This window comes from Ambystoma mexicanum, chromosome 10 (assembly GCF_040938575.1).
Source record: "Ambystoma mexicanum isolate Mex_15411 chromosome 10, UKY_AmexF1_1, whole genome shotgun sequence".
Classification (NCBI taxonomy): Eukaryota; Metazoa; Chordata; class Amphibia; order Caudata; family Ambystomatidae; genus Ambystoma; species Ambystoma mexicanum.
This window is the reverse complement of record NC_090932.1, coordinates 694,659,829-694,680,535: the sequence shown is the minus strand read 5'-3', so window position 1 is coordinate 694,680,535 and position 20,707 is coordinate 694,659,829. Positions and strand designations below refer to the sequence as shown.

General features: G+C 43.2%; 1 protein-coding gene across 1 annotated transcript in view; it reads right to left on the bottom strand.

Moving 5' to 3' along the window:
• The window catches only part of DNER (delta/notch like EGF repeat containing), a 1,567,341-nt gene that overhangs the window by 1,047,652 nt on the left and 498,982 nt on the right, over positions 1-20,707 (bottom strand). The window contains exon 3 of the mRNA XM_069618306.1: positions 9,391-9,485. Coding sequence (XP_069474407.1) covers positions 9,391-9,485 — 95 coding nt within the window. The remainder of the gene's footprint in view (positions 1-9,390; positions 9,486-20,707) is intronic.

Here is a 20,707-nt window from a genome sequence, read left to right as displayed (position 1 = left end):
GAACTTGTGCAAAATTGCCAAAGGTGACCACGTGCTACTTCGCAATTTCAATAGAAGGTGGAACGACAAAAGGTTCACCGGTCCACATCTGGTAGAAGACGTATCAACAAGAGCAGTAAAACTAAAGGATAAGCGTGCTTGGAACCACCTACATGATGTAAAGATATACAAACTACAGACCCGCCCCAGCGCCAACGACAGGTCCATTGGAACAACAGCAACAACATCCCTGACAGCGGAAGGAAGTTCTACCACAGACAACGACCCAATTGTCCCCTTACCTTCTCACTACCCAGACACCCCAGAGACAATAACTGACGAAGAAAGGGGTGATCACTACACTGCCCACCCCATGGTCACACGTTCAAAGAGTAAAAATAATTACGCCATCCCCCCCCCAGGACAGTTGTAACATAAACTAAAAGAAATTGGTCGCACAAATACACATGTAAACACGTGAATGCTCTCTTTTTCTCTCGCACATACAGGAACTGCGTATTATTGTATTGTTAAGTAGAAAGCTAACTAACAAAGTCCACTGTCCAGGCGTAGATGGTACTCCCAGACGATAACTACCCAGAAGAATTGTCACACCAATTTGTATACGAAATAAAAAGGCCAACATACCTAAAAAGAAGAAGGGTACGTGTTTACTACACAGCCTTCCTCCTGGCTATAGAATATTACATGCCCCACCTCCGCCCATACTTGCCGGTCTTAAGAGACCAATCACTTAGAGTAGCATGGGAGCAGCTCTTCGCCTGGGCACTGAATGACTATTTGATAGGGAGAGCTTAAACAAAACAAAACTAACATTTAAAAACGAGCATTTCTGAGAATTTTTAGGCGGGCAACTTTAACGTCGCAAGAATAAGCTGCCAGGACTGCAGCAAGGTAAGAGCAAAATGCCGGTGAGATTAGCAATTGTAATAAAAATAATAGGGATTTTGATAGTCACCGGATTTTTGGCTGCTTCTGTATGGCAGTATAGCTGTGCTACCAATTTTGTTGCTGTACCCAAACCTAATATACCCCCGTTCCTTGCTGCAACAGGTGTTACGTCAGGTGGTAGTAGTAACATCACACCAAAGAAAAATAGAGTTAAACGCAGCACATACTCAGACAATAAAGGTATTGATAATTATGTACAAGATTCAGCACACGTCACAAACAATATATGGTACCAACACATGACCCGCATTGGTAAGCAGACAACTGAGGATAGCTGCTACGTCTGCTCATTAATACCATACGCCATGAGTGCTTCACGAACATTTGTTGCCACAGAAATAAATGAGAAGGTAGCACAGTGCATAATATACTTGGCACTGTTTCAGACGAAAGGAAGATTTCAAGGAACTGTAGTGCACATGACATGGAAAACACGAGACTCATACCCATATGAAAACAACTTCCTCAAGACCTACTTGAGTTATCACAAGACCAGTTTGCATGCTGAAGCATTCAAATATATAACAAGTGGCCCTGCAAAAGGAGAAACACAGAAAGTAACACTGAAGTATCTACCATGTGATTGGTACGCCACTGAAATTCCGGGTAAACAAGGATGCTGGGAGAGGCCGCTACTGACGATAACAGGAAAGGTGTATCTGGATAACAGCTGGGAGATAGGAGTGATTGGCAGCAACATGGTAACAAAAGAAACTATCTCAACCATCGAGACACACAATCACCGATGTTGGACGACATGGATCAAGTATGTTCCAATGCTCACATGGGTAGAAGAAGATGAAGACCCAATAACGATACTACCGTTGACTGCGCCCAAGGTATGTTACCAGCATAAAGGAGAGGTGGACGTAGGGTATAACACCAATTGCGCAAGTGTGACGGAGTTACCTGAGGGGGGAGCAGGAACAGCAGTAATAATGGATCATTATTGGGCCTGTGGAGAAAAGGCATACCATACACTGCCTCCCCTGTGGAATGGTGTGTGCACAATGGTACACGTCAATGTACCATCATTAGTGGTACCTAAGAAGCACGTTGATGTGGCGAAATTTCCTAGAATGAATGAAGGGGATAAGAGAAGAAAGAGATCTGCACCACTCCAGGAGAAGCAAGTGAACAGGACCAACAGCAATGGCACTGTACTAAATAGAAGAAAAAGACAAGGAGAGCCGCTGACAGGAAATTACATGTGGGGAAGGTCGGAAACGGCACTAACATCAATACCGCCAGAACACAGACTATTCAGCAGAGCAGCAATGTTCTTCTCCTCAATAATACACCCGGGATTACAGGCTTACGCAAACGCAAAATGGCTCCAAATAACTAGATGGGAACTAATGATGACCATCAATTCTACAGTAAATGGGTTCAACGCAATAAAAGAAGAGCTGCGAGCTGTAAGGATGGTAGCACTACAGAACAGATATGTATTGGACCTTCTCACAGCAATGGAAGGAGGAGTTTGTGCAAAGATAGGACAATCATGCTGCACGTTCATACCTGCCAATGATGCTGACAATGGTACACTGACAGAAGCAGTTTCACAATTAGCTCAAAAGATTACGCCTATTGGCCACACATGTCCCAAGATATTGAGCTCTGTACCAGAGGGTGTTTAGTGTGTGTGCACAGTTTCAACATGTGTCACCAGCTGATAGAGCACCATTAATGAAAAGGGGATTAACACTCCCACTGTCTGATTTACAAGTCGACTATGTCGGGCCTGTGAGGAGATCAGCACGGGGAAACAGGTACATGCTGACAGTAGTTTATCTAATGTCTAAATGGGTGGATTGCATTCCAGCTCCAGACTGCAGTGCGCAAACATTGGCCACTTTACTTGTAAATCATATTTTTTCAAGATTTGGTTTACCTCAAAGAATAGAATCAGACAGTGGAAGTAATTTCACAAGTGCATTAATGACAAAAATATGGCAAATCTTGGGTGTGAAGAGGAAGCTACACATTCCTTACCGGCCCTCCTCTTCAGGGAGAGTGGAAAGGTGTAACAGATTGATAGTTAATAAATAGAAAATGTTTGTAGCTGAAGCAGAGCATAGTTGGTACTAATGGCTCTCAGGTCGACGCCCTCTGAATCAACAAATCTCAGCCCCCATGAAATCTTGACAGGAAGAAAAATGGTTTTGCCACAACACTTACTTTACAGAAGAAATTAACAGGTGCGTGTGAATGCGTCCACAATTCATGAATATGTGGAAGAATTGAGAAAGCACTTGCAATATGTGTTTGCATTTGCGCAGCGTAATTTGGAAAAGGCCGCTGACGGTACAAAGACATATTATGATAGGAAGCAATCTTTGAGAGAATATGAAATAGGAGACCAGATATATAAGTTTAAGTTCGGAAAGAGTAAACATAAACAGCATGGCAAGGGCCATATAGAATTGCAGATAAGGTTTCACCTGTGGTCTACAGAATTGCTAAAAAGTACGGAGAAATAACAGCGCAACAGTTGTTTGCGTTAGTCAAATTAAGCCATTTCACCCGAAGCATGTAGTGAAAAGACTAGAGTGAGTTGAGATAAGCAGGGAGTAAAAAGGTGAAGTGTTTACCTATTAGAGTTACTAGAGCAGGTGGATAGGTGTAAATAGTGCAAAGATGTCAGAAGGAGATTTGAAGAGATAAAAATTGAAAAATATATCAAGTTAGTAAACACAAATGTAAGTAAGTGACAAAGAGAAAGGGGTGTTGTGTTTGAGACTGTTATCAGAAAAATACCATGTGATATTACTGTGCTTAATTCATGTCATTTTCAGTTGGTCATAAGGAGATGTCTTGGATGTATTATATGTTCTTTGGTATAATCTGCATTTGTGTGCATAACTGAATTTGATTTCAGATATCCCAGTGAGAAAGGAAAAGTAAACGGTTCGATGTGCTTGATTCTTAAGTTGTCTTTTCTTTTTGACCTAGAAAAATAACTGTTTCCTGTCAGCATCGGATCCTTGGAGTGCCGGATCCCTGGTGGATACCACAGGACTGGAGTGCCCTGGAAAGTCCCCTGGACTGAAGAAGGGGGTGAAGATTATGACCCTGAAAGCTATTAAGAGGATAACCCCGAAAGAAGTCGCATGAAGTCCCAGAATAGAAGTTCATTTCACCAAGAACGGTTTCCTGAATGATTTCTGATTTAACTTTGAAATACTATTTTTATTATTTTTACAAACTGATTTTTATCACAAACTGATTTTTCTGACTGAGGACAATGGCACCGTTTTATGCACTTATGTTTTCTGAAAATGACAATGTTTTTCTTTAATATTTTATAAAAAAAAGAAGATACAAAAAATATTCCCCCAAAAATAAAAATAAATAAATAGATCACCAAGTAAAAGAAGAGAAAAGATAAAGGTTTAAAAAAAACATTCTAAAAAAAGATTTTTCTTAAAGATCGTTTTTTTTGTTTTCTTTCTTTTGCTCAAGACTCAAGACTCTTTTGTTCAAGACTAGAGATATATATGTTTCTCGTGTATGACTATTACCATTTGCATTTTATTTATTTTTGACTATTAAGATGTGGTTTATAGGGATTACCGCATGTTTGTTTTAACTGCAGTGATTTCAGTGATGCCCCGGCAGAAAAGAAAAGAAGCAGTGTAGGAAGAATGTAGGCTCCGCATTTCAACGTCTAGACTCTGCATTTCCTCATTCAGATTTAGGCTAGGGTTTGAACTTTAACTAGGGCCAAGGGCCTGGGACTCATTGATGGATTCAAGAATATGAGTCTCAGGCTGAATTTAAATAGATATCAATGCACAGAGCAAATGCTAGAAAATGATCACATTGCTCAATGATGCTATTTTAATGAGCTGAGTTGCACTAGAAAATATAATACTAACATGAAACTAATATAATAATTAACCCAACCTATTTAACATGTAACTGAATCCAGTAATAACATTTAGTGCAACTTAGTTAATGATATAAACTGGATGCAGATTGAGCGTAAAATGCATGATGCTCTGAAAATGGAAAAGAAAAATGATTTAAATGTGCAGGCTGGAGCTGTGTTGTAAGTTGAGGAATGTGAAGATCCATTCGTCTAAAGACATCAAATTGTTCCGGGGCAGGAAGCGCAGGAGAGATGTATCATTTTCTCTTCAGCAATGCAGTTTGCACAATGAGAAAGGCACGGAGGAAATCATGTGCTCTTTTAGTGGGATGATCTTGTCAAAGGGAGGTGCTTCTGAGTGACAAGGGGGTTTTATGAAAAGGGTTTGAGGCAGAGTTGCTGGGCATTCTTACTCTCACTGGCAAAGGAGTCAGAAGTGCTGGTTCCTGTACAGACTGAGTCCAGTGCTTACAAGCTGGGCTGAGGCTGCGGCTGTCTCTCACCTGGATTGGCAATCTTTAGAAGAGCTATGAAGTCTCGAGTGACCTTGGCTGTGAATGACCATAGGTTACTGCCAACCTGAGTCGGTGAATATCGCCAGTTTAACCTAGGTAATTATGAGGTTAATTGAGATGCTTTTGAAGTGTATGATTCTATGCATCACCGATTAGATAATTCAGTTCATTTGTAGGTGCTGCATTAGTGATACAAATTTTAATGATCATGTAAAGCTGCGTTCATATTTCTCAAAGTTCCGCTGTTATTCAGAGTGTATTTATCCTGCCATCTTTTGTTGCAAAGCCAAGGTTGATTTGGCAGAGCTTGGGACAATTTCACAGATAGAGCATTGAAAGCCATTGCAGGAAAAACTGTGCTTACATTGTGAATCACAACGTGGGTGTATGTGTCACTCTGCGTAACTTGCATATTTCTAGTTTATGGTAAAAAATATAAATTCAAAAAGGTAATTTAGTCCCATTGTATTATTCTGCATTTCAATCTCATTGGTTTGGTGTGCATAGGTAGTTAGAGTGTGCGCTAAGAAATCTCAAAGCAAAGTGGGTTACTGTAAATAAGAGGCTGAATTAATGTTTTGTAGTTGATTTGCATGCTTTATATATTTTGAAAACAGCCAAAAGGGCATAAAAGTGTTGTTGTAAATAAAACATTGCAGGAGAGCATGAGCCATTTATTCAGAGTGTATTAAGTCCAGTATTTGTTTATTGTTAGTGACCCTTGTGAAATAATTATTATGCAGTATCCTGCAAGTAGTCACACAACTGTAAAAACACCACAAAATACTAGCTATAATCCCAAAATATCTCTTACAACTGACTGTGAATACAACATGATGTCAAGGGCAATTTATTTTTACATTCTTTGTGTTCCTTATCTGATGAATCAGCACCTTTGTAGACTACTTATGAATCTCACAGGGCCCTCAGAGCGATTGCGAGTCATCCGCAAACACCAATTCAGGAAGTGGGTGGGCGGCATGCTTCAGAACCAAGTTGCCACTCCTCGTGCACATTTGATGAAAATCTGTTCAGTGGTTTGCTGTGTAGCTGTGACAGAAATTGTTTTCTATGTAAACCAATTAAGATTTCAAAAATGTTGTGAACCACCCCCATAACTTTGTCCCCCTTTGATGAAACCACACTGACGCCAAAGTAATAAGCTACTGAAAAAAGTGGGATTGATAGTGTCAGCCCTGGCATTTTGGTAATTTACAACATGCTGGAAGAGACCGAGGGAGCATGGCATGTGCACTGTAATTAATCAAATTCCGGGGTACCAGTGGTCCAGGGGTCGATATCAGTTTCTAAACCATCAATCAGCCCAACAGCTCTAATACACCAGAATGGATCTGAACAGACTGGATTAAACAAGCATGCAATTAAAATTATAAACCTCCTTGTCCAATTTTGGTAATGCGGAGAGAACGTCAGGCTTATCTCCTCTAAAGGGCGTGGATCGTTGGTTATTTGCAACACAGCAAAAATACAATTATTACCGAATGATAAAAGGAGTGTCCAGTCAAGGTTGTATACAAATACCTACTTTATTATTATCACAACAGGCAATCTGATAACACTTCTACTACTACAACCCATCCTGTAAAGGAATGCAGAGAACAGACAGCTTCTACGAAGGTAAAAGGGATGCACTCTGGATACGGACAGGAGGGTGGTTGGTATGATTAATAACCACAATAGTTTAAGGTTTCTTGGCTTCAGGAGTCTTAAAATGTCTCTAGGGGCATTCTGGGAAGGGCCAATGGACCGAACCACAATGTACCTTTTGCTGTAGATGTTCTGGGACTTGACAGGGCGAGTCGGCTTCAGGGTGCTTTGGAGGTTTCTGTGACAGAGTTTGAGATGGGAGTCCGCTGAGAGTATTAGGCGGCAAGCTGGTTCAGTGAGCAAAGCTTGATGAATGGCTGCAGGCTGGCCTGCATGGCGACTCAGGGTCAGGAACCATTGTCTCACTGCTGATCGGTGGGTCTGAAGCACTGGTTGAGACGTCTCGTGTTTCTTTCAGCGATTGCTACTTTACAGCGGCAGCTAGAGGCTTGACAGTGGTCAGCGTTGCAGTCTGTTGCGGATTGAGGAACTCGACTGGCTCGAAAATGTCCTTCAAGGTGGACAGCAGTAGATGCTTGTCATTACGCTTCTCCCAGCTTCTTCAATGTGCTTGTGTCATGCTTCAAGGCAGACGGCCCAAATCTCTGGAGTGTGTTGGAGACAGCTGCCTTGTCCTCTGTTTGGGGTTGAGGCACTCCCTATCCAGGAAGCTTGCTGCAGAGGCTAGCAGGGCATGGAGCAGCTGGAGGGTCCTCTGAGTTCTTTTCGCAGTCCGTTCCCTGGGAGAAGTTAAGGGGTCTTGTTTCCCGCTTTGGTTATTCCTGGCCTTCCTTTACTGTAACTTGAGCCAGGGTCCAAGGATGCGTTCTTCTTGCTACCTCTTGTGATGTCTACATATGATCTGTTTAAGGTGGGGCTCCAGCCCTCTTTTAAAGCCTAGTGCACCACAGGGATTGGTGTTGGCTAAGCCTACCTTAGTGAATCAATCACGGGGTCCCTACCAACAATTGTATATATGTTTGAACATAAGCAGAGTGCCTTGCAACAGGAAAAGGTAAAGGGCTGAAACAGGAACCAGGGATATCCCAGAACTAATATGGCAGAACCCTTCTCTCAACAGAAAGAGCTCTGAGCTCACTCCCTTGTGTTACTAAGTCACACCCATCTTTCTATCTGTTGTGATCAAAAAATCTCTCTAGTTAATGGTCCTCCTTGTGGGTTTTCTGTTAAAGCACCAGGTCTCCCTTGAAGCTGCAGAGAGATCAGACTTTCTGTCTTCTGCAAACCACATTCTCGTACCTCCTGAATGGGATCCCCCTACAGAGGTGGTCTACTGCAAAAATATACCCAGGCATGTCATTTCACTGTCATAGATACTGAGAGGCAGGCTTCAGGTTGGCGCAGTTACATATGAAAGGTTGCTGGGTTTCCTGTCTCCTTTGTTATCCTCTGCAGCCAGGCCCTGTGTGGGTCTGTTTGAAGCACCCCAGATTGCTGCCACCAGTGGCAGGGCCAAAAGAAAGAGTAGGGTGGTTTCATGGAGCCTTTGTTAGTTAATGAGGCTGACCATGGCAGGGGGAAGCTTGTCCTCCCCCTCCTCGAGATGACATTGTGCCCTTCTCTGCTGTAATATTCCAACTAAGTATGACAGGGATGGAATTTGCCTGAAGGCGGTGTCAAGCCTGGAGTTCATGGGTCTATGCTTTGTTCTGGTGTGATGATAAGATAATGTGTGTGGTTTAGCCCCACACATTGTCCTGAGGTCGGTCCTGAGGTCGGTCTACCATCATTCAATTTATTTAAAAATGTCAGAAAAGTCGAGGCGAGCGGATGCCCACAATGCGGATAGTCGAATTCCTCACATGCACTCGTTCAATTGGACATCATAAGGTGTCTTTGCACATAGAAGCCTGTTCATTGTATTCAAAACCAGACCAGATGACAGCACAATAATCAGTCTTTGGCAACTCCTGGTACATTTGTACCTCTTCATAGAACCCATCAGAGGAGTATAGCATAGTTCGGACACAAGCCGGGTGCCTGGTATTAATTAAGCTAATCATCTCTGCATCTCACAGTGACACATAACCTATGCAAAACTGAAAAAGGAAATCTGGTTAAATTCAAAACCATGGCAACATCTGAGCAGGCACAATATATATCACACTGCTACAAAAAAGGAACAGTGAAACAAATTAGGCCATCAAATTCCACCACTGCTACTGGCCCATGGCACCATGCCACATAATGGCATACAAGTCAGCCCGGAGAGAAAATATTAAACTTCAGAATAGCTATACTTGATGTTGATGTCATCTGATGTAATAAAGGGGATGTGGAGTCTAACTTATATTTGTTAACAGAGCGGCTTTGAGGCACCGGCAGACAGATGAAGAGAGATGATAAGAAACACTTAAGGCATTAAAAGGCAGATACACCATACATGTACGTCACTGCATGCTATCAGTATTGAGAACTCACTTTATTGATGTGTTCTGCGGAACTTCAAATGATATGAGTCGTCCTCCGGAGGAGTTGCTTGAGCTGGCGTTTCCACACGCAATATCTGCAGTTATCTGAAAATAATAAACCATGCTTCTGTTAGGGTTTTATCCTCTTAAATATTACCACTGTGTTTACTGCAATTCATTTTCTTTAAAAACAATGTTCTCCAAGATGGTACCTCTCCATGTGATCATGGTGATTGCAATATTGCTGATCACTTGGATCCTGAACCTAATTGACCGATGTCTAAAGGTCTATGCTCTTTTTTCCGTGAGATCCCTTCCCGAACCCCCACTTATTCCCCCTTCCTTCCTTCATGTACCCCTTATCCTCTCAACCTTTGGCTGCTTATAATCCAAACACAAGACATCTTGACTTGAAATCGAGGGCGTTGAGGGGTAGACATTTGGGGGTATTTCATTTTACTAGATACCATTGTACACCGACATGCAAATTGTTCTCGCTCTTCACCCTAAGCTTACGTCACTTGATCATAGTGTTCAGAATTCTTAGAAAGCTCTATTTAATGTTTGCCAATTTTGAAAATGTGCTTTTCTGTAACCCTAAACACAAAGTCCTATTTCACTTGGGTTGAACTGCATTTAAATGTTTAACAACATGGTCGAATAGACCAGAAAGATTGAACAATAAAGCCCTGAACAGGTGGCTTTCACCAGTACTTCATTACTACTTTTACTAGAAGTGTCACTTTTCCTTTTAAGATTTAGTTTTATGACATACTTTCATGAGACCTAAGCACAACTTTGGGGAGAGAGTCACGTGAGCTCACCTAGTTCAACATTATTAGTTATATTCTTTCAGATGCTCTTTTCAGTCCCTTTAATAATCTTCTAGTACCCCCAATTCCTTAACCTGCTCTGAAAACACACTCTCTGCCTAGGTTAACAACCAAATCAATAACCTGTGTCCCACCCTCTCTTTTTACCCACGCACAAGCACTTGCCCCAGTTCTCTTTTACAGTGCCAACCCTACTCTAGCTCCTGTGATCCCTATCCATCTGCACTGACCTTGCCAGGGCTTCCGTAAATCCACCTGCGACTCGCTCTCTCTTTCATTCCTACTACTGATGTGATATTTTCCCCAATACTTTAAGCACACTTCTACTCTTCCTATTGTCAAATAGCATTCCTATCTCTGCTTTAAAACTATTTTCCTATCTCTCTTCTTCCATTTCTCCTACCACTTAATGAGCATGCTCTCAACCTGCCTTTACATAGATTCTTACTCACTCCTACCTCCACGCCAGTTTGATTTTCATCCCTGACCAATGCGCTAATACAGCTATTTTACACACAAGTACATTTTTCGCCACCACTTGTCCCCCGTAAGCAGACATCCCTTCCTATATTTCTGCACTTGGGTTGACCACTCAGTTTTCTACTCCTGCGTTTCCTCCATAGCCTTTTCTGGTTCCGTCTTTCTTGGTTCTCACCCTGTCAGTCAAAGAACTCCTTTTTTGTGTCCAGATTCAGTGACCGCTCTTTCCTCCTCTTTTGACACTTTGGTGTCCCTCAATGCTTGCCCTCTAATCTTTTCCCTTTACAATATTCCTTTCATCCATCATTCAATCCTTTGGTTTTAGCTTCACATTTCTGTTAATAACTCCTATACCTCTGAATGGTGTTCTGCTTTCAGGCTCATACTCTACATCTTTACTATTCTAAAATGGAAATCAGCTTCTTTCTATCTCCTTACAAATGCCCTTCTCCTCCCTTTTCTCCCCAACTTCTCTTCCCCACTTCTGTATGAAATCTCTGTGTTATCTTTGATCGCTCTCTTTCGTCGCTGCAGCATTTCCACTCTTGACCACACCTGCTGCTTTCAACCAAGATGTTGATTCTCACAATAATCTTCTCCTGCCTTAACACTGAGGTTCTATCCCCACTGGTCTTACTGCTTATGCCATGTCACCTTTTCAATATATATATTAAACTCTGGCATTCATCTCTACTTTCTCCTCCTGGCTTCTTGCACCTGTGCTTCTCTTGCTGATCTTCACTGACTATCTATATCCATGGCCTCTCCACTCCCTATGTATTAACTCTCCATCTCACTCTCTTCAATCATCATCCCTCTTTCTCTTCACTGTCCCCGCCATCTCCCGCACCAATCTTGTTTCATTAATTTCTTCTTCTAAGATACTCTTTCCTATCCTTTGCACTCAGCCCTTACTCGAGTTACCTTTTAGAGCCTACTTGAATCTCATCTACCCTCTTCTACCATCCTTAAAATGCCTTCTCAAGTTGATTGCCATTGTTCTGCCTTTCTTTGTTTTGTTACTGTATTAACTATGTACAGCGCTTCGGCGAAAGAGCTTTATGAACACAAATAAATGGGATCCAGTCATTTTATCGGAAACAAAACAGAGTTGTTCACAACAGAGTGGCCAATAACAGAAAAACACCAAAAGGTTTAAATAAATATATAAAGGGTAGTGGGAGAAAGGGTTAAAATGGGTCGGGTGGGGTTTGGGTGGCTTTAAAAGGGTGGAAAAAGAGGGGATGGGGGACCCCCCAAATTTAAAAAAACAAAAAATAAATTGGTGTTTTCTGGTGTTTTGTCCACAATCAAATTGACCATTCTGTAATTGTGGTCGGTAAGATCAAATAAAACCCAAATAAACAAATACATCAATAAGAACATTAATTTGGTTCCACAGCTCGGTAGAGAGATGGCTCAATATCAATGGACAAATGACTCAAATGTTTCTTCCTACTGCAGTTCGGTGGGATTGGAGATTAAAAAAAAGTGTTCAGGCTTAGATGGTTTTTAAAATCAAGGTGGGAGTACGGTATCCTCACCATGACAGATGCTCAGTTCAATGATCACTGCAATTCAGAGGCATGATTGCGCTTCATGTGCCATGAGATTTTTGTGATAGCCACATCAGAGATAGAGACAGCTACTAGAGGACTGGGAACCTAAACTACAACCAGAACACAGATCTTGACTTTTCATTGTAATGTTTCTGAGGCTTCCCACAGAAGAGATGATTTTAAAAAGGCCCATAGATTGAAGGACCTGAAGTAGGGAGACCACAAAGTGATAGTCTTCATTGATCTTTCTCCTGAACCTGTGCTAGCATTGTTCTTGCACCACCTCTGATACTCGTGCATTGTTGTGTGCCTGGCAAAAACACCCTTTTTCGTGTGACTGGATGCTGTAAGAGGATTCAATTCAACACTACAGCCAAGTCAACGCCTAGTCTATAATACTGAATGAAAACCCTTATTGATATATCTTTATGTCCAGTTCATGCGTTCTGGATGACTACCCCTATATAACACCCCTCTCTTGGAATCCCCCTGACCCCACTGAGCCAAGAAGTAGTTCTGTTTTGCAAGTTTAAAAGGTTTATTTGATAATTTAAAATATATATATATCACACTTTATAATAAATTAATAATTGAATAGCACACTTAATCTGATATGATAAAGATCAACAACGGAGAATCTGGCACTAGCACACTTCTTATAATCACTAATGAGTTGACATGAAATGGATAAGGTAGCACACTGGTAAATAGGAACAAAAGTATAATGTGGTAGAGGATGCTTTAGGTAAGCTCAGGTGGATGCAATATTCAATGAATGAAATGCAGTATAGAAAATACTCAATATGATTTCAACAAAACAATGTAATCACTTTTCTCTGGCAATCCCCTCCCCCCCTCTTTATGCAATGCAAGGAAATGGAAGGAAAACACACAGTTCTCAGAAATGCAATCAAATGTGATTCAGTTCACCCCAGCAAGCTTAGACTACAGAAGTTTGAAAACACAGGCCCAAATTGCTTTGATATGTGCTGGCAATGAATTAAAAAATATGCTAAAAATGCTTTTAATTCCCTTTCAGAGGTTCAGGGTGAGTGATATCTAGTTAATATTAGCTCAGGCTCACTCTTGCAATGATTCAGGGATAGTTAGCAGGTTAAACGAATTTCTGGCAAATGGAAGGCAAGCAGCAGCTGATTTTACATGTGGAGAAATTTGCAAATCGCGGTAAAATTCGCGGATGCGTGTTCCGCGATTGCGGTAAAACTATAGGGGGTAGGAATGCGGTTCTAGGTTCGTAGGAAAGCCACGATTCTAAGCTTTCTAAGGAAAGTTACTGCAAGTCTCTAACCCAAACGGTTACAGAGTTATGACCGATTTAATAAAGGTCGTTTTTCAGATTTGAAATTTTAAAATTCAAAATGACAAGTGCAGCTTGCAACTAGGAAATGACAAGTGACAGCTTTGCAAATGACAGGTGACAGTTAGGAGACAGTTCTACTTAGGTTAAATAGATTGAATTAGATGAATTTAAACTAAGAGATTGGTTCTACACAGTTCTGCTGGGTACTCACACTATATTCTTGAATTAAATGGGCCTCGTCACGGATCTGGTCAGGGTTTTAAACTGGACTCTGGTCTGGTCTGGTCTGGCCTCTGCACTTTACAGTGATCTGGGTCAGCTCTCTCTGCTGGTCTGGGTCTCTCTGGGTACAGCACTGCTTTCTCTCTGGTCTGGTCTCTTAGTTCTGGATAGATTGAAGTCTCTAGTTTGGCTTTCTGGAGGTTGATGGAGGTAAGTATGGATTTTTCCGGCAGAGCGTCCCGCTGCAGATGGAATTGAAGGTCCCTATCTGTCCTGTCTGTCTGCTTTTATGTGTTTAGAATGTGGGTGTGTTCTAGCATCACTGACCCTACCTCTCTCTCAGCTTCTAATTGGTCAAACTTCCATTTATCATTTGATTGGGGAATGAACTGTGAGTCAGAGGGATGTCATTTTATGGCTTGCAGATAGGACACTCCTCTGTCAGATTGCACACATTCTATATTTGATAATAAAATACATATTTCACAGTTACACAGTTGCTTGAAATTACATATACATGGTGTGGCTGAATTTAGCCATGTCTCTGTCCAAATCTGCTGTTTCTAAGAGCTTGCATTCAGAAATGGCACATAATTGACTTTTTAACTGATTTTTCAATTTCTGACATTGACCCAACTTTACATACATGTGCGCAGGGAGTATGGACCTTAACTGATGAAGTTTCAGACTTTTAACATGCATACATTTAGAGTAATATCCACTTTTCCGCTAACACCCCCCTGAACATGCCACCGGGTCGAAAAACCTCTTAAAATGTGGGCAGAAAAATCACAAGAGTTATGGTGTCATTTATAAAATTTTCACATGTCCGCTCTATGAGTTATTCATCTTTTTAGAGTTATGTTCTGGCTCCAAAGGGGTGTGGTTTCCTCTCAGCACAAGGTAGAAATACTGGTTTATCCAGTTCTGCCAAGCCAGCTTGCTCTCACAGGCAGTGCTCCTCCCAGCTTCTGCCAAGAGGAAGCTACATTTTACGACTGCTGTAATAAAACCTTTGCCTGAGTCAGGAGAGGCTCATTGTTCAAGAGGAAGCCATTTATGATCCTCTCAATATACCCTCTGCCTGGGTGAAGGGAGTTGCATTGTTCACTCTCCTGCAGAGCACAGGTAATTCAATTATCAGATAGATGGCATATCTTTAGTGTGAGCAGCAAAAGGGCAGCTAGGCCTGGGAACACAGCTGTGACTCAAGTTTCACTCCTGATGGGGGTAGTTGCCAGGCAGAATTCAGTTCCTTAAGCCAGTTTCAGATAAAATGTCACTTTTTGTTCCCCAGTTCCTGCATTCAAATAAAACTAAACATTTTTACATATGCAGCTAGAATGCTGATTCTATGTGCAAAACTATGACATTTCAACAGTTACAAAGGCATGTGACACCAAACATAGGTCACTCATTTAATCTAAACATTTTCGATTTTAGTGTCTTTAAATCCAGTGCAACTTAAACTGCTGACTCCATAGCAGTTTTGTTATAAGCACTGTTTTGGGCTCTTCATTTCCCAGATTTTGTAAGCACACAAAACCTCATTCTGCCAAATGTCTGCTGGTGTTCAGTGAATATTTTGCACATGTTGCAATGTTTAAAATAGACACTTTGGCTTGCCTTCAGGGGAACACAGGGTGGTTTTAAAACGCCGGCTTTTGGATAGTGGTGAGTACTGGTACTGCACCCATTTTTGGGATTTAAGAATGAATTCCCCACAATTCTAGGTTGCATTTGGCAATCAGCATTGCCATTCCCAATGGTTTCAGACTACTGTGCGGGTAGTCCAATGGTGGTTTTAGGCAGTGTCCTTCTGTGCCCATAACATCGGCAAAAATGGGTGGCAGCCTATTCTTCCTGCATTTCCCTGTGCATTTTCTGGGAAGCTCTGGCCATCATGATGTTTTCATGTCAGTACTGCACAGTTTTGAGGTAGGGCTCGGATGCATGGGTAAATACATCCCACAAGCCCCCTCTTGCGATGGCCATTCGGTTTCACTGATGGGACTCGCAAGATCTGGGATGTTTCCTCATCTTCTTCCAATAGATGGCACAGTTCAGCATCTTTTCCCCCATCCAGTCGGATCGATCGGTTCTCCTCGCCGGTCCTGATGGGAATATTGGGCGGTACCCCGAGCCCGTTGCGTCTCAGCTCCCGGTCTCCGGATCGTCCTCCTTGGCCCGTCTCAAGGTTTTCTTTCTCCTAGGACGACAAAGGAAGAGCGGCAATACCTATTCATAGACGTTTTTCCACCACCGTTGAGATAGTGGGGCAGCATGTGCATTTCATCATCACGAAACATTACATTCTTATTTTGAAAAAAAAAAACAGTATAACTAAGAGACAGTTTCATGCAAATCACAATATTTTAGAGACTAGATGTGGTATGTTTTATGATTGGAACTGAATTAGTCTGATATAGTACCCGCTAGGATTCCAGAGGATTCCTCCAGTTGTTGCAGAGTGTGCCTGGGATGGCAACAATTCAACTGGTTTATGTGGACCCACTTGTCTTCCCCCTCTGCCGAACCGCCTTTGGGGATGCGGATCTTGTAGGCCACAGGGGAGATCTTGTCGATGATCTCAAAGGGTCCCGTCCATGTAGGCAAAAATTTGCGCTGCTTAGCCTGGTTCCTTTGGAAGTTGTATAGATAGACCCGGTCTCCCACCTGATATTCCTTCCTGGAAGTTTTCAGGTCATAATGGGTCTTCATGCTATCAGCTGATCTTTCTAGATTCCGCTGAGCATAAGCAAAAGCATGTTGGAGGTGTTTCCTTAAATTCTCTACATACTCATGAGTAGTGGAGGCATTTATCAGTGTCTGCTCTTGGGTCCTGTAGAGCAAATGCTGAGGAAGCACCATCTTGCGCCCAGTCATCAACTCAAATGGTGACATTTTGGTTGCAGATGAAGGGGTAGATCTGATGGCCATTAGGACCAGAGGTAATCGGATATCCCAACTTGGCCCAGAATCTGCCACAAACTTCTTTAATATGCTCACAATTGTCCGGTTATATCTCTCTACTGCCCCAGAAGAAGCTGGTCTATAAGCAATATGCAGCTTTCTCTTGACCCCCAGTATCTCCCACATCTTTGTCATTACTTCACTGGTGAAGTGGCTACCTCTGTCTGACTCAATCCTTTGAGGTAGACCAAAACGGGAAAAGATGTGGTTAATCATCAAGGCAGCTGCCGTTTCTGCCTTGCAGTTTGGGGCTGGGAGACATTCCACCCACTTGGTAAACAAGCATGTCACGGTCAACATGTACTTATTCCCCCTAGCCGAGCGAATCACAGGGCCTACAAAGTCGATTTGTAAATCTGACCATGGCAGTGTCATTCCCCTCTTTTGGAGAGGCGCGCGGTGCGTGAGGGATGATGGCTGAAATTGTGCACACACAAGACACCCCTTCAAGTATTGGTCGAGGTCCTGCCCCATGTGTGGCCAGTATGCAACCTCTCTTAAGATTTCCAATGTTGTGTGAAACCCCCTATGACCGGCGGTGGCCGCATCATGGGCGTGACTTAACATCAGGCTTCGGAATGAGGTAGGAACCACCCACTGATCGTGGCCAGCTTTGGATTTCCTTACCAGCAAACCGTCTTGAATCCGGAACATTTTTGGACATTTCATCAACACTCTTAGGTCCTCTTTCCCAATGTAATCGGTATCCGTCAGGGGAAAGTTCTCAGGGTCCTCAAGGTGCTGGTAAAATTTACCAATAATTGGATCCCCCTTCTGAGCAGTAATCAAATCATCATCAGGGGTCTCCTTACTCCATTGTGCAATTGAAAGGTCGTTGTGAGCATTTGTCTGGGACCTAGTGATAGCAGTGACCTGGATTTCCCCCAACAGGGACTCAATCTCAATTAGATCCCCTTGGATGGCCCCGGTTTTGGCCAGCTGATCAGCTAAGTCATTTCCAGTTTTGTCTGGTCCCTCTACTTTGGAATGACCCTTGATCTTTTTCCAGTAGATGGTCATCCCATTCGATGTGACCAGATCATCAATGTTTTGGATCAACTTCCCATGTTTCAAGGGTTTGTTGTTAGCACATAACATGCCTCTGGTTTTCCAATTAACCAGGTGCTCCACGAACCCGTTCCGTACATAATCCGAATCTGTGATTATGACCAGTTCGTGGAGTTGATGCTGGACAGCAGTGAGGATGGCCTGATGCACAGCCATCAATTCTGCCACCTGACTACTTCGGGGACCAATTTTGTATCCAGCGGAGGGTTCTGGGGACTCATTTACCCATGCATTCCCTACGCCGGCCACCAGTTCTTTCTCCCCGTTGTTGTCAACATGGTAAGAGCATCCATCCACATATACAGTGGGCATTCCCTCACACTTGTCTTCTTCAAAGACTTTGTGTGGGGAATTAAGGTATGCCTCCATGTTGTCCTTGATTTTCAGACTTTCGTCCTCGAGACAGTTTTCTCTGGCACAATCATGCAAGTCAGCCAGACCTTGCGCGAGGGGACTCTTCTTGTTTTGGCCATATCTGACCTCCACAGGAAAGCCTTGCATTGACAGAATCCAGGAAGTAATTCGGGAATTACTCACATTTCCGGCCCGGATTCTGTCACTTTGGAGATATTGCAGAGGCTGGTGTGGAGTCTCCACTATGATGTGTTCCCCCTGGATAAACGGGCGGTAATTCTTCAATGCCCACACCGTTGCCAGGAGTGCCTTCTCACAATCGTTGAATTTTTCCTCCACAGAGGATAAAGTTTTGCTCGCATAGGAGATTACTTTATTGACCTTGTCATGCTTTTGGTATAATACTGCCGTCAAGCACGTATCAGAGAACCCCGTCTCCAGGAAGAACTCCTTGTTTCTGACAGGGTAAGCTAGGCAAGGCGCTTGTGAGAGGCTTCTTTTGAGTTGTTTTACCGCCTCGGCTTGTTCTGGACCCCATTCCCACTTGACCCCCCCCTTCAGGAGATGAATCAGGGGTCTGGTGATCTCTGCGTAGCCCTCAATGAACTTTCTGCTGTAATTAGTCAGTCCAAGGAGGCTCCTTAGTTCCCGCAGAGTTGTGGGGTCTTTCAGTTTCTGAAGTGCTTCCACTTTCTTTTCCTGGGGACAGAGACCCTGAGGAGTAATCTCATGCCCCAAGAAATTAACACGGGTTCTACACCACTGTGCTTTCTGAAAGGAAAGTTTTGCTCCGGCGGCCCTCAACTGTGTCAGAACATAACGGATCTCCGCTATGTGTTCCTCCACAGATGAACTTTTGATGAGGACATCATCTACATAAGCCAGGTTACCCCTTGCACCCAAGTCAGGCATGGCCTTGTGTAGAAAAATGTTGAATTCATTGCCGGAGTTGAGGTATCCGAAGGGAGTCCGGGTCCAGGTGTACTGCTGGCCCCCAAAGGTAAAAGCCAGCTTGTATTGGTCCTCCCTACTGACAGGCACAGTCCAGTATCCATTGGTCAGGTCTATTGCAGTGAATACCTGTGACCCCTGGATCTGGGCCAGCCCTTGGTCAATGTAGGGCAGAGGCCATCGGGAAGTATGGACCCGTTTGTTGAGCTCCCTGAGGTCGGCACAGAGTCTCCACTGGCCGTTTGGCTTCAATATTCCCAGCACCGGATTATTGAAGGTGCTGTGGACTGGACGGATTATTCCCCGGGACTCAAGGTTCTTAATTATTTCAGTAAGGGACTCCATTGATGCGAGAGGCAAGCGATATTGCTTCACAAACACAGGAGTCATGCCAGGGTCCGTGGGGATTGTGGTTGTGTGGATGTCGGTGCGACCACAGTCATATGAGTCTACCGCAAAGAGATCTTGGAAATCCAAGAAAACTTGTTTCAACTTTTGCTTTTGTTCCAGAGTCACACAGGCATCAGCTAGGTTGACTCTCTCTTCCACCATCTGCCTGAAGCCTGGAAAGACTTCTGGTTTGGCTATCTCCGTGGCCTCCTCCAGCTGGGTGGAGAAGTCCCTGGTCAGAGTGCTGATTTGGACTGGAGGCTTCAGGTGGGAAAGGCAGCCCTCATGGACCTGGAAAATCACCTCATCCCTCCTGAAGTCACACGTCACATCTTCCTTACCATAAGGGCAGGAAGTGTACACCAGGAAGTTCCCCCCATGCCGGGTAAAAATCCTGTCTGGTGTTGTATTGTCCTCACTGTCACTGTCAACACAGTCCTTGGGGATTGGTCCTAACAGTTCATTACCAAGATCAATGGAGAAATGTCGGTCATCAACCGCCATTCCAATAATGGTGCCTGCGGCTAGAGTAATACTCTTTAAGTCGCTGTTATCCACCTCTATTAGAATGGTGTCATGTTCTATGTTGACTAATGGAGTTGGGTTTACCCCCAACCCTTGCTGTTGGAGAGAAGCATTTAGATGTATGTAAGCATCAGGGTTTTTCAACTCTTGTCCCCTTTTAACTTTCACTTCCAGGGAGAATTGTCGGGTCCTTTCTGGGATGGTGACTTCCTCTTTAACCTGAATTTCAACTGCATAAGGTAGCAATTGAGCTGACCTAAATGCTTTTTCTGGATCATCAAAGCCCATGGGATTATCCGCTAATCGGGACCAAGCTTTGAAGTTTATTAGGTCCAAACTAATGGCAAAGCGATTGAGAATGTCACTGCCTAAGTAAAAGGCGGCAGGGACGTCTCGCACGACCCAACAATTGTGGACTATGCTCTTGTTGCCAATGGAGATTTTGAGCATACACCTGCTTGGCAGGAGATGTTTGGAATTAGGTGCTTCCAGGTCCATTTCCCATTTGTCTATCAGTTTGAAGGTGGGAATGGCTGGATCTTTTGGGAGTTGGCGGAACATGGCTTCGCTGATGAAGCTCTTACCGTTGTTCACACACACTCGAGCGAGAACAGAGTCCTTCCCATCATTTAACTGAACAGGGATGAACAA